Below are 15,319 nucleotides of genomic sequence, written 5' to 3'. Positions count from 1 at the left end.
TCTTGTTGCATTTGTACATGTCTCAAAGATCAAAAATTCTTCATCTAAATACCTTACTTTGTGCCATTTGGCTGTGACATAAAATATCATGATTTGTTTGCCATGATTATATTGTTTCTAAAGAAAGTAAAGGAAAATCCCCAGGCATTACATATTTCGCTAGTACATTAGCTTGTGGGAGGATGGATTTCTGTAATTTTTTCTCATTGCTTACGCAAAAGATCTGCTCTAATATCCTTTTATTACAAATGCAAAACAACAAGCAAATGCAAAGCTGCCAGAAGTGAATGAGAACTCTGATAAATACCACATTTCCTTCTGCACATATGTTACACATGTTTGGTCTCTGTGCTCCTTATGGCATCTGATAACATGCCCAGTAACATTGAAATACAGATTATTTTTTTTTTCTTGAAATCAAAGAGATTTTTTTAAGATATTCACACATTTACAGTTAAAAGTCCAATAAATTCTTTGATGTTGATTTTGCTAGTACGGGTATAGGATCTTTTCCATGGAAACCCAACATGCAGAAGCCTTTGAATTACAGAAAGGCCATCTCCCATAGAATCCATTTTAAGCAAATGTTTCAAATTTTTTAAATAAATTCAGTTATCTCTAATAGTAAAACGGTGCCTTGTATTGAAGGTAATTAATTGTGTGAATCCATATTGCTAACTAAACCAATCGTATTTGGTTTATTTAGTGTTTAAATGATTTTTAGCAAAAAAAAAATAAAATTTTTTTAATTATGGATAACCCCCAAGCATTCTGGATAATAGATCCCATACCTGGCAAGGCAAATTTTAAGGGAGGTAACGCTGCAGCAGTTATAATTCTGAAGGCTATAGGTAGCTGCCAACCTGAGCTTCAGCCTCTTACATTCCAGGAAAGCTGAAGGTAGATAAGAGTTATAGTTGAACAACTGCAGAAGGGATATTTCTACCCTATAAAATTGCTCCAGTGAGTTATAATTTCACTGTATGTTTAATGCAGAAGTGCAGAAGTCCAAAACACATAAGTTCAGGTTAAAATGATTTAGTTTATTTGCCAGTATGCTGCCTGTTTCATGCAAGATTTGCTCGTGGTGATGGAGCCATTGCAAATTCCACTTCTCAGCCTTTATTTGATCGTTAATGAGCAACAGGCTGCTACTTCAAAGCTGATGTCCTGAAAGAGGCTGCTTAGAATGCTTAAAGGGCCGGTAACTCTAAAAAAAAAAAAAAAATTATTTGCATTTAAAGGTATTTGTTGTTTAGCACCTGCAAATAAAAAAAAAAAAATATTTTTTGACAAGCAGTCTTAATATGAGAATTGGTTTTAGCTGACCCACAAACTCTTGTGGACCTGAATTGGCAGTTAAAACCTGTCCGTCTATGGCCAGGTAAGGGGAAGACATTTTCAGGAGAATTGTTTGTTTGTAGCACAGATTTACCATGGTGGCAAATCTCTCCATGTGCCATTGGCCATATAATCTGTGGCACTGGTATAAATGGACCATAGTGGCACCTCTGTCTATTCTATGCCAATACATGGAAGAGAAGATAGAAGACACCGTTTTTTAACAGAGGCTGCATTAAGCATCATTTGCTGTTTTTACAGTCCTCTAAGGTTAAAGCATACTGTGTGTTGTCTCTGCTAGCACAAATATGCCAAGGGAGGACAGGAAGATTCTCGGACCCTTCTGTTCTCTGTGTACGCATTAACGGAACTGGGCTCCACCTATCTCAAATAGTTGAGTGTTTTCAGGGTAGAATGGGCCCCCATTGAGATGACTGGATTAGCCTGTCATTGTGCAATGTGTCCACTTCACATACAGGGTAGACGGAAATTCATATTATTGGATTGTTTAATATGTTGTTGTCTTAGCTGCTCTGCTAGTCACCAGTGTTATATAGGCAGTTGCTAATCATTTTTATAGCTTTTTTAAAATTTCTGTTTTAGCTTGAGAAGGGCCAGAGAATGGCTGCTTGCATATAATGTCTTTTGTAACTTCCCGAGAAGCTGGAGGGATCAAAATTTGCCTATGTGACCCAGAAATAATTATTGTTGTATATACAGCTACTGTGTGTCCATGTTTACTTCTGTTTTCCTGAAGCCAGGGACTAAACCATATCACATGCAAATGACTGATAGAAGCATCTTATTTGCATCTGGCTGTTATAAATTTTCCCAGTGGTAATACATGAGTCCCCCTCTTTTGAGCATTTAGTGGTTTCCCTATTAACCCTTCCCTCTTGCCACCTTTCCTGATGAGCCTGAATGCCCACAAGCCCCTTTTTTCTTAATATAGCAAGTGAGTTAAGTTGGCCTATATTATCCCAATAATCAAAGTTTTGCACATTCTTCTTGTATGTTCAGTAATTGTAGTGAACTGTGATGCAACAGCAGTCAATGCAATTTTTATTGTTTCTTGAAAAGATAGTTATTCCATTAGCTTTTTTGTATTTTTTTTTGTCTATATCTCCATTGGCCAGTCTTTTTGACTGTTTCTTTTCTATTTGAAACTTCATGTTTTGGCCAGTGCTGCATGTTGGATAAGGTTAAGCTGGATTAAAAAAAGACCAGATGCTCTACCACATATAATGAAAAGCTAATCGGTTTATCAGATAATGCAGAAAATAATGTGTTAGATTTTGGCGAGTTTGGGGGGTTACATCAGTGGTCTATACTGTACATTAACAACTATTTAAGGGACCATTGTACTTAGAATGTTATGCTGTAAATATTTGTATAACAAGAATAAACCCTCAGGGTTTTTCCGCAAGGGGGTTGTGTTACAACCTGGAATTAAAATGTATTTAATTAGTATCTTTAACATTTAATTTACATAGAACACTGGAAATATTTTTGTGACTTTTGCTGTACCTGCATATCACCCCACAGCCAGTAATTGATTGAATCGCCTGCCAGTATGTATCTACTTTGCATGGTGTCCGGAAGTAATTTTGGCCCATTTTTCCAGGGAAATGTTTTGGTTGTTTCGGTTAGTTGGATGAAGCTTTGTCTGTGCTATTGCAGGACATTCCCCTTTTTGTTCTTGAGCCACTCTAGTGGCTTTTTATTTTTATTAAACGGAAGCTATGTCTTTGGCTATATTTACCTGTGCTTTGCACTATCCATTCTTCCTTTTATTTTACCAAGCAGCCCCACAGCATGATGCAAGTTGTGATATATTTTCACCCCACACATCACTTTGAACGCTGGCTAAAAACATTAGACTAATGCCTAACGGGGCTGATTTTTAGCCTGAAATGATTTCTAGTGTGTCTCAGTGCCGAAATCCACCCTGTGTGCTTGCAACCAGGCTGAACCAATGGCTCCAGATGCAGGCACAGGGAAAGGCTGATGCCAGCCTGCATTTATTAGATAAGGAAGAAATGCTGTGCATTAATATTTGAGGCACCATTTTATTTAGAATCCATTTTAAATGATTTCCTTTTACTGTGTAAAAATCAAACAGTAGCTTCTACTTAAACACAACTAAGCTGCACAAATCCATAAAGGAAGCAAACAAATCCTGTTGGGTTTATTAAATGGATAAATTATTTTTACCAGACTTAAAGTTTGGAGATCCAAATTACAGAAAGATCCCTTGTCCCCAGGTCCCCAGCATTCTGCATAATATATTCCATACCTGTAATTAGAATTTTTTTCACATTTCAACTCCTGTGCCTTCTTTAAATGAATTATCGGTAACTTAGGTGATGGTTGCATCATGCTAAGGGTTGCTTTAATCAGTGGTCTGGGTAAGGTTGGTTCTACCAAGTACTGACTTTGTGGGGGGTGCAGAAATGCAAGGCACTGTAGTTGGGGGGGGATCCAGAAAGAAGGAAATCCTTGGTATTTTAGTTGTTAGTAATGTACAACTTCTGATGTTCTTTGCTCGCCAGCAGATGACCAGATACAAAATGTAGTTGCTTAGAGGGAGTTAGCCATAGTCTGTATTTCCCATGTTCAGTTGAGATATTTAGACTAAATGTTAAAATGCTGTTGTTGAGCCATGTCAGTGAATTAGGCAACATGTCATTGTGCTGGTGTATTTTAACGTGGTCTTACTCTGTGTAGCACTATGTGTTGCAGTTGACCTGAGGAGAGAATGATGGGAATCCCACCAAGCAGCCTCACATATTGCATATCTGCCGTAGGAGGCTAATGCCAGAAAGGCAGATAGTTTTTCAGCCTTGAAAATGGAGAGATTCTGTTTGTAATCAGTGACATGTGGAAACGAGTCACATGTAGTGATTAGCAGGAAATATGCTCCTCCATGCAGAAAAATAAACGAGAGCCTCCCCAAATTCAATAAAGCACTCTGGAATGAATCAGTAAAATGTGTTAGCCTAAAAAAAAAAAAAAAAAAAAAAATGGAACAGTCACTATTCTGTAACTGTAATTTACTTTTTCTTTTGCACTTTACTACTTTACCTGATATGGAAAATAATAGTTCAGGTTTGCGCCATAAAAACGTTTTTTTTTTTTTTTTTTTTTTTTTGAAGCAACACCTTATACTACTTGTCTTAAAAGCTTTTTCTGGGACAGAAATGGTGATTGTTCTCCTTTTGGGTTCTTAAAGAAACCTTATTCTGAAATATTTGTGTTGCTTTTCATTGGTTAAACAGAACAAGCATTCTGTCATTTTCACGGTAACTACCCCATGTGTGGATAAGGTTTACATTATAGGGTTGCTCCATTTAAAAAAACAAAACAAATGTCCTCATATATGTTTTTGTTTATTCTTTGTACCAGGGCATTACAATACCAGCTAGGGGGCATTCCTACTTCCTTACCAGTGCAATAATATAAATTAAAATATCCATGTAAATAAGGCTCTTCATGCATGGCAACCTAATGTAAATAGTACATCAGCCTACTGGGTCTTTGCACTGCTCCCTGGCACCTATTGCTTTTGTAGCACCTATTGCTTTTGTAGCAACCATAGCTGAAAAAGAGGTGTTACTGACACAAGTGAAGAACAGAAAGGGCTCAGGAGTGGCAAGGTGTTAGGTTGATGGCACATGGGCCACTGTACTGTAATGTCACCACTTTCCATAGAGGGATGTTCCAAAGCAGACTGGGCATCTGTTCGGCATGGGATAACTGTGCATGCCTTATTGCTCTGCCTTGAAGCTCTCTATGTAGGCTGAACGAAAGATAAAGGTCAGCTTCTCCGTGGGGAAGGATAATGGATTTGGGGCTTAAGGGGAAGCTGTGCTCTGGTGTAAAAAATTTGGCACAGTTCCTACATACTGTACCAGAATGCTGAAATATTGGTCTTCTTCTGAAATACTGATATACCCTTTGCATACGACATGTTGAATGTATGGAGAAAACCCCCTTGTATGATGGTGTCGGAGCACTGACGCCTACATGAGGTTGGCTACTTTGCTTGTGCAAGAACAGACAGACCCACTACAGCTGTGTTACTGACTGCCGTTGGGTCCTGTGACGCTTGTCTGGAAATTATAACCATAACCCTTCGTGACAATCCAAAGACCTCCCTCCCCCACAGGGTAGAGTAGTAGAATGTTGGGAAAGGAAGAGTTACAAGCAGGCTTTTAGCCATTGTTTATCAAAACCAAGCAAGTATCCCTAAATTATGGATTTATGCTTTGACCTCCCATTTATGATATGCCGTGGGACTAATATCCTTGTTATATGCCTTTATATAGCACTGACATGTTCTGCAGCGCTCTGCCCCAGTGCAGCTTACAATTTAAGTTCCCTATCACATTTCACACAACACACATACACTAGAGTTGACTCTATCAGGAGCCAATTAACCTGCATGCATGTTTTAGTGTGTGGGAGGAAACTGGAGGACCCGGAGGAAACCCACAGAGACATGGGGAGAGCATATAAGCTCTTATTGTGCCCTGTATGCATTAAACTTAGGATCTCTGTTCTTGCATTATGTTTATTTTGTTGTTTATACTAAATGAAATGTCTGTGTGTTTGTCTCTACCAGGGTAAAAAAGTTGGCAAAACCTTTGTATTAAAAAGAAGTCATCCCAATATGTATCTAAAGCTGGTGGCTATAAAGACTATATAGTTACACAGTTAAGTCTGGTTGAAAAAAAAAAGACCAAAGTCCATCAAGTTTAACCCCTCCATATGAACTTTTTATGCAAGACAGTATTTTATTTGGTTTAGTAGCCATGGAATGACACTGCCTGGAATTAGAAAACTGGTTACAGGTATGGGACCTATTATCCAGAATGCTTGGGACCTGGGGCTGTTTGGATAGGGGATCTGTGTTGTTTGGATCCATACCTTAAGTCTGCTAAAAGATCATTTAAACATTAAATAAACCCAATAGGATTGTTTTGCCTCCAAAAAGGATTAATTGTATCTTAGGATCAAGTACAAGGCACTTTTTTATTATTACAAAGAAAAGGGAAATTATTTTTAAACATTAAATTTTGCTTATAATGGAGGCACTGTTTTATTATTACAGAGAAAATATAAAATAATATTTATTTAAAATTCCAGTTATTTAAATAAAATAGAGTCTATGGGAGATGTCCTTTCCGTAATTTGGAGCATTCTGGATAACAGGTTTCCGGATAACGGATCACATACCTATATCTACAAAAATCCTCATATCCTTCTCAATTAAGGATACCCCCAACACACTGGCATTTAGTGTGGTTAAAATAATATAAAAGCAAGTTACAAAGTTCATAACTTTGCTTTTATCGACACCTAACCTCTATTTCCAGTTTGCTGCCCAGTTTTCCAATTTTACATGGGGGTTACATCTGTCTTGTGGGAATCCTGATTTACTGTGATAAACTGGTAGGGCTAAAGTTCAGAAGGAAGATCTATTGTCTGCATCCATTGCTTAGCCTTAGAAGATCCAGCCAACTAAATTTCTAGAATGTGTTGCAGCTGATGTTCTTTTGTGTGCTGTATTTATTCTCAGGGAGTATAATTTGTCACACGTTGGGTCATTATACTACTCTTTTATGACATTATCCCAAGGTTAGTGTCACAAAGGCATATATTGTATTAGACAACACCTACAATTCTTGTGCTGCATTGTGTACGGAGTGAGGGATTAAAAGGGAGTATGTACTGTAGGTTTACCCTCCTTACTGACTTCCCAGCACAAGTATTGATTTAGAGTCACTGTTTGAATTTTGCCTTTGTGCACCACAAGAGTCCTCTGTAAAGCTATACAATTCATCCCATGTGTAGAATGCCTTAAGGTGGCCATACACTTAAGGTGGCTTCTACTAATGTTAAGTTCTAAATCGGACGCCTGATCAAATTTTCAGACCTGCCTGAATGACTAGATGACCAGTATCCAAGGCTTTTACCGATAGCGGTCGCCTCGTCTCCCACCTTTACTGCAACACCTTAACAAATATGCGCAAATTAAACGAAAGGCCCTAATCTGGATTAAGAAAATTGCTAGTTAAAGGAAGGTGCAATATTTTTACTTCACTGGATTATCATTTCTTTTCTGGCTTGTTTGTTTACTTAACCACACCCTGACTGTTCTCTGTCTCACCTTGGATAATTGCTGGTGTAAGGTTTCCTTTCCAATTGCAAATTGATTATAATGACACCTTTTAGCAGACCAATCTTAAAACGAACAAGATGTTTTAGGTTTCCAAGCTACAGGCTCCCCCATTGACTGTTTGAATAGAACTGTTTCTGATGTTCCAGATATGGGATTCTGCCCGTGGCCCTGCAGAGAGTGAGGGATACAAAGGCCAAGATATCAATACATACAAATGTAATTGTGGCCTGATCTACAGAATTGTAGTTGTTCAGAGCTCCAACATTATATACTTGTTTAATATCATCACCCCAGTTTACCTGATGATAAGTCTCTTGAAGAATGTGGAAAAGAAAAAAGCATCAGTATGACTCTATGAAGATTTTCATTCATCCAGGTCATGGTATATCTAGTATAAATAAATTTAAAGCAACTGGACTTGTTTGGTAATCACTGAAGACGTTTCACTACTCATCAGAGCAGCTTCTTCAGTAGTGAATGAGTAGTGAAACGTCTTCAATGATTACCAAACAAGTCCATTTGCTTTAAATTTATTTATACTAGATAAATCAGTATGACTGTTTGCCAAAAGTTGCTGCCAATCGTCATTCTCCATTGGTTGGTATTGTCCCCCAGTACAATTAGAATTAGGGACGTTATCAGGTTTGTTGACAATATATGTGGGCGATGGACCCATTTAGGGTCAATTCACATCACTGTATTGCTGTGTTAGAAAGCATTGTTTCCTATGGGGGAAGACTATATATTAAAATGTTAAAACTTGAAACCTATTTGTAGCCAGTTAAAACTAGCTTGTTGGGCTCCTGCCTATCAAATTCTTTATTTTATAAACATGCATAGAAGGTCACTGCATTTACAGGTTTGTTGGAATAGCCATACTAACATGCTTGTGTATTATAGAAATCATGTTGATATTCTCTAAAGCCTAGCTTTCCCAATGCTGTGTGCTACAATGCTCTGATAGGTTACAGTTCAGGGAAACCTAAACCATCCCTTGATGAAGGCACTCTTAAATAAAATAGTAATATACAGATAACCCTCACCAGCCCATTATGCTCTGGGACCTACTGGATCTGCTCCCCTGGCTGTTGTGAACTAAGGGGCCCATTCATTGAACCACACATTTTTTTGTGGTTAAAATCACAATATGCAAAAAATTTGGAGTAACCACAATAATTTCTGATGTTCAAAAATGTCACAAAAAACTTTTATCGGCCCTACAAAAATACTGTGGTTGCCTTCCAAAAATCACAAAAATTTTGGATCCAAGCATTTGGAAACCATGCGAAAACCTTTCTGGCTTTGAAACCTTCAATAATAGATTTTGGAAGCCTACCATAGGACTCAATGGCACTCTACAGATCCAACCTGGCCAAAAGATATTCACGATACCAAAGCTTGAATGAATTCTGAAATGGTCGTAGTCTGCGAAAAATACAACTTTTTCGTGGAAGTTAACGAAAACCACAAACATTTTTAACAAAATTATCGTGGACATTTAAATTGTCTAATTTTTTCTGAGGAAAAATGTATGTTCTGCTTTTTCTTCATTGTATTTACTTATCTGACTGAAGCCAGCTAGTGTCGCCCTAAATTATAATTATTATTATAAGTGCTCATCTCGTCTTGTAACCTATTCTAAACCAGTAGTTTTCGAATTATGGGATTAAGGACAGATGGGTGTTTCCTTGAGCATATTTCTGATTTATTTATGTTGGTAATAGTGACACAAAACAAATGTGAACCTTTAAAGGAGAATGAAAGCCATTATGGCATTTTACTGCCAATAGATTAGCCACATTAGTGCCATTTAGAGCACTATATATTTATTCAGAAGAAAGCTCTACTGTACCAGGGTAAAGAGCCCTAGAAGCTCCCTCTGTATGTTTAAAGATAGCAGCTTCCATTTTAGCTTGGTCTTCATAGCTTCCTGCTCCCTAAGGGGGGGGGGAGCAGGAGAAAGGAAAGAACTGAGCAGATTCCCAAACCTGGAGGAGCCCTAAAGGAGAGGAAGTCTGATACCGAAGAACATGTTTACAAAAAAGGAGACAAGAAATCCTGTGTTTCTTTAGCTAGAGGACTAGCGTTTCTGTGAGTGCTTATGGCTGTATTTAGATAGACCTTTCTGATAAACCTTACTTAGTTTTTACCTTTTCTTCTCTTTACTAACTATGGATCCCTGTTAATATATGTTACATAATTAAGACATTTAAATATCTTTAGACTGTTACAATATACTTCTCAGCTGTCAGTTCCTGGGGGACATGCCCTCTGACTATATATGTACAGACATTTTGTGCTGTGTTCAATGGTATTGGTGGTGCCACCTGGTATTTCACTGGCCTAGCAATTAAAAAACTGTCCAGGGCTGGTATTCTAAATTTACTATGTTATTTCCAGTATGTTTAGAATCCTCCATTGTTACACTAATGGCCTGCTTTGACTTTCTGTAACTCCTATGTGTTTGCTGGCAAAAATGCATACTTTGATGTTTCTGCCCCGATATCCTCTGTCTGTTTTCTAACAGGCCAATCCCATGTCTGTCAGTGAACACGCATAGGAGAATAGCAGGGGATCGCCTTTTGTCCGCTAATTTGCATGGCAACCCTAAAGGTTATCCAAATATTGCTTGCACCCACTGCAATATGTCAATGCTTCTGAATAATGCCCATTCACATGCAGAAACAAGTCATCAACTTTTACACTGGGTGACTAGCTGTGATCCCACTACTGAATATGCCCCATTATATGAACATCTTTTAACCGATTCTTGACCAATAAGGTAAAAACTGACCAATCTGTCTAAACAAATCTTTGCATGTGTAGACTTTTTAAGTGCACCCAGAGTGGTGGTGATCTAGTTGAGCAAGTCGCTGGAATTGCTTGGCAATGATCTGAATGGGTGCAGCGACCCAAGTGCATCAAAGGACGTAAGTATCTGGAAATAGATACTGACAGGCTTGCTAATAAATCCCATTCACTTTTGGGAAGTGGTTTTGCTTGTTTCAGCTCATGATAGAATTATTCCATCTTTAGCATGTTAATTTTAGTGTTAGCTTGTATTTTACCCATTGTAGAGGAACATTGGATTACAATAGATTGGCAGGCCACCTTTCAAGGAAACTGCCCCTATTTGAGCTGTTATTACGAAATACAAACTAATAATGCACTTAAGTGCTGTTTCCTCTTCAAATGATAATGCAGAGTATTTCTAATACGTTATCTCCATAAATCTGATGAATGAGGAGCTCCTAATAACGTCAATGCAAATTTCAGAATTACTTGTGCATCCTCAATTCTTTCATTCAAGTACAATAGGCAGAGTATCATAGATACAGCATATAGAACTCGCTGCAGTCTTTTTGTTGCTTGCCTTTTGTTAGGAGAAGACGCAGGTTGTTAAATTGAGAGGCTCACTTCATGCCTTAGCTATTCCCCCCCCCCCCCTTTCGTATGCTAATAGCAGAACCGAATCGAGCTGCTGCATTAAATCAGTGTCTGCAATACACAACAATAAATATCTTGCTGATTTGCTTGTGTGATCCTCGCCATCCATTTAAATTGGTCTATAAATGAACAGCAGAAATGCAGTGTATCTGGTTGTAATTCATATAGTTAGGGGCACTATTCAAAATTGCCTTGTTTATAGTTTTCTCAAAAAAAAATCCCAAAATTTAACATACAAGATTCTAGAAAATTTAAGATATATTAAGAATATATTACCCAAATTTATCTGAACAGATTAAGCCTGATTGGGTTGGATTAAAATAATTCTACACAAGTGCCAGCTGATGGGATTTTGAAGGTCTGAAGCTTGTTCATTTACAACGTCCATATTGTGCTGCGTTCTGTGCTATCTCCACCAACTTTAGTGGTAAGGAAGCAAATAGTGACACCTCACATTAAATGTTTTAAGAAAATTCATGATAAAAAAAACTCTCTTCTTAAGAAAAGATAGTACATTTGCAGTTTGATGTATCATAAATCCCATCCCATTGACATAAATGTGGCCCCCTGACAATCATCCTCACAAATCAAATGCCATTAAATTAATTAATTAAGTCAGCTGATTACCACATTCGGTATATGTTGTACAGACAGCAGTTGATAAATGCTTAATTCTTTTGTCATCTGGTTGATGCAGTCTGAGCGCTAATGTTCTGCCTTATAATCAAAAAATTTAATAATCTGCCTTTAAACAACATTTAGTTATACATTTGAATCCCCGAAGTATCCTACAGGTTAATTGACCTTTCCTAGCCTTAGATCAGGGGTCCCCAACCTTCTTCTTTTTTTTTTGTGAGCCACATTCAAATGTAAAAAGAGTTGGGGAGCAACACTAGCATAAAACATTTCCCAATGGTGCCAAATAAGGGCTATGATTGGCTATTCGGTAGTCCCACTGATAGCCTACAAGAGGTTCTGTTTGTCAGTACAAATTGTTTTTATACAACCAAAAATTGCCTCCAATCCAAAACTTTCAAAATAAGCACCTGAGCCACTGGTTGGGGACCATTGCCTTAGATCCTTAGATTCTGCATGCCATCAGGAGTATGAACATGTAGATATGATATCCCAAAGGAATGAAGATAATGTTATGTAAGGCTGATGCCAGATGTGGCGTAGGGCTGATATTTTTGGCAAGTGGAAAAACGCTTGGCAAAAAAACAGCCCTACGCCTGCTACTTGTGCCTGCACCCGAATGAATGAGATACGCTCGGGTGCAGGCACATGTAGCCGATATACGCATAAAAATGCGAAACTTTGCATTCTCTTGAACCCGAGTGTATCTCATTAATTCAGGTGCAGGCACAAGTAGCAGGTGTAGGGCTGTATTTTCGCCAAGCGTTTTTCTGCTCTGGCATCAGCCTAACTGCTCAACTTTAAAGTGGTTGGATATAGGTGTGTTGAAACTTAACCTCTGTCTGAGGTTGTGTCCATTTGTGGTGCCTAATATAATAATATAGAAAAAATATTGTTTTATGGTATAAGATCTGTTATCTGCAAACCCAAAATCATGAAAGCTCTTAATTATGGGATGTCCATCTTTTATAGAGTCTATTTTAAGCAAATTATAATAATTTAATATTTTCCCTTTTCTCTGTAATAATAAAACAGTACCTTTAAACTTGATCTCAACTAAGCCGGATCTCTGCTTTTTACAGACCATGAATTCAGAATGTAATAAATATACAATATCTCTTCAATATTTGATATCCTTTAAACTTTGGCTTTTTACTGATACCACTTTCAATAACCAATGTTTATTTCTGATCTTTTTGTATTGTATATGTATAAATATCATGAAGGATCATGTCAAGGTGAGTTGGTAACTGTGGGATTTGAGAACCTGATATATACTGTTGTTCTTAGGTATGCTAGTTCTCGCTGGTTTCTGATGGGTAGTAGTGCATGTGAGCTTGATCTTTATCTAATACAAAGCAGCATAATGCATGTCAGATCCTGCTCAGTACAGTAGCAAGCATTTATGTTCTGATGTTTACCATATATATATATATATATATATATATATATAACATGTAGGGCAACTCACGTTAATGAAGAAATAGTCTAATCCAAAAATTCACAAATAAAGTAATGAGCCGCACTCGCAGCTCTTAGTGTGCAAAAACAAGGAAAAGTTTATTGTAGCATCAAGCTAACGTTTCGGCTGCTTCCACAGCCTTTATCAAAGGGCTTTGATAAAGGCTGTGGAAGCAGCCGAAACGTTAGCTTGATGCTACAATAAACTTTTCCTTATTTTTGCACACTAAGACCTGCGAGTGCGGCTCATTACTTTATTTGTGTGTGTGTATATGTGTGTATATATATATATATATATATATATATATATATATAATATATGTGTAACATTATTATTTTCATGATTACATTGGTTTGTATATTACATTTGTTTTGATAAATTGACTAAAATATTGTTTGAAATGGCGTATGGCCCCCAAAACAGATATAGGAGCACTAAAGGAGTTAGAGCACAGGAGAAGATGGGAAACAATTATATACAGTTGCAGTTTTACATTTAGGTATACTCTTATAGGGGTTCTTCACCTTTTTAAGTTAACTTAACGTATGATGTAGAGTGCTATTCTAAGACAGTTTTGCAGTTGGTCTTCATTTTTTATCATTTGTAGTTTTTTAATTATTTCACTGTTTGTTCAACAGCTCTCCAGTTTGGCATTTCAGCAGCTATCTGGTTGCTAGGCTGCAAATTACCATAGCAACCAGGTAGTGATTTGAATGAGGGACTGGAATCTGAATAATAGTGGACCTGAATAGAAAAATTAGTTATAAAAGTTGCAATAACAAAACAAATAGCAGTCTAACTGAGCAATAGTTTTTCTGGCTGCTGGGGTCAGTGACCCCCTATTTTAAAGTTGGAAAAGAGTCCTACGAAGAAGGCAGATCATTCAAAAACTAAAAAAATTAAACCAGTTTCTTAGAAATGGCCATTCTATAACATCCTAAAAGTTAACTTGAAGGTGAAATACACCTTTAAAATGGTCATATACAGACTGTAGTAATGTGCAGGTCAGGACAAACCTAACCCATACCCCATACAAAAATCTTCATAGTCATATCTAACCCATACCCCATCCTAACCCACACAATATTGATATTTTAGGACCTGCACCAAATCCATAACCATGTCTTCTTATTCCATACACCACTACATCTCACACCTCTGGTACCAAGAAATTTACAAGAGCAAAGGAGGAGTGTGCAAAGGAGAGTTGTGCACTGGCCAGAATGGGGTAGTACACTCCTTCTCTGCTCCCAAAGTTTCCATGTTTTGGAACCAGAGGTGCGTGCAGAAGTTGCATACGGACCATGTATGTGCCTGTCCTGACAGATACTTGGCCAATCACATCAGTGTGCACCTATCTGCTCCTGTCTTGAAGTCTTGCATTGGCCTCTGTTATAATTCCATGGTTGGCCTGAGGGCTAAATGATCAGATTGTTCCAATATGTGTTGCACAAAGATTGGCAAATGAGCAGATCTTTAGGTGTATGGCCACCTTTACTTTCCCTTGTTGTAACTGAATGCAAACACACTGATTGCTGATCTGAGACTGTTGCAGCATGAATCCATATATGCATTTATAAAAGAAGATTGGTGCTTTTTTATGTCACTTTTGTCAGGAGTTATTGAAACTTCCTTATTATAAAATATATTGTACTCTCTGCTGAAAACTAAAGGGGTATTACCTATATAAAAGCACTCAGCCTGTGAAGTAAGACTTTATATTATTGTCAAACTGGCATTAGCTGTCCTTTGGGTCACACAGCCTGGTTTGTAAAGTGGCAATCTAATGTATGGAAATCTTGAGGTATGTCATCAGTCAGTCCCTGAAAGTGTTAGTTCCGGAGCTTTTAAAATTCGTAACCCTCCAGTGCTTTTTGGTTATCGTCTTGTAAGATCAAAAGGCTTTGTTTTTTTTGCAAGTTAGTGGCTTTTGTGTTTGGCTTTGCTGACTTTACTAATGCATTATTAGGCTATGGTCACAAGGGCTGATTCTTGGTTTTGGATAAAAGCCAAGAATCAGCCCCTGGACTGCGCCCAGAGTCGCACTGAACCAAATGCAGGCACAAGGGGCAGATTTCAGCACCATAATGTTTGCATATACATTTCCGAAGAAGGCATTTTCAGACATTTTGCCCAAAGCATTTTTTTCTAGCTTAAACACAGCACTGAAAGACCTTTCCATTGACTACCAAGAATCTCCTGACTATGCTTGAACTAGTGTTTCCTGGAGAATTACATAGAAGGCAATA

At 37.7% G+C, this 15,319-nt stretch overlaps 1 protein-coding gene across 4 annotated transcripts in view; it reads left to right on the top strand.

Moving 5' to 3' along the window:
* pde7a (phosphodiesterase 7A) overlaps positions 1-15,319 on the top strand; it is a 59,846-nt gene that overhangs the window by 7,443 nt on the left and 37,084 nt on the right. For 2 of the 4 annotated variants that reach the window (XM_012965274.3, XM_031904402.1), the window contains exon 2: positions 12,835-12,846. The exons of the other annotated variants lie outside the window; for them this stretch is intronic. In XM_012965274.3, the coding sequence (XP_012820728.1) occupies positions 12,835-12,846 (12 nt within the window). The remainder of the gene's footprint in view (positions 1-12,834; positions 12,847-15,319) is intronic. 4 annotated transcript variants of the gene reach the window in all.

This window comes from Xenopus tropicalis, chromosome 6 (assembly GCF_000004195.4).
Source record: "Xenopus tropicalis strain Nigerian chromosome 6, UCB_Xtro_10.0, whole genome shotgun sequence".
In the NCBI taxonomy this organism is placed as follows: Eukaryota; Metazoa; Chordata; class Amphibia; order Anura; family Pipidae; genus Xenopus; species Xenopus tropicalis.
The sequence above is the reverse complement of the archived record's forward strand: the minus strand, read 5'-3'. Positions and strand labels throughout refer to the sequence as shown.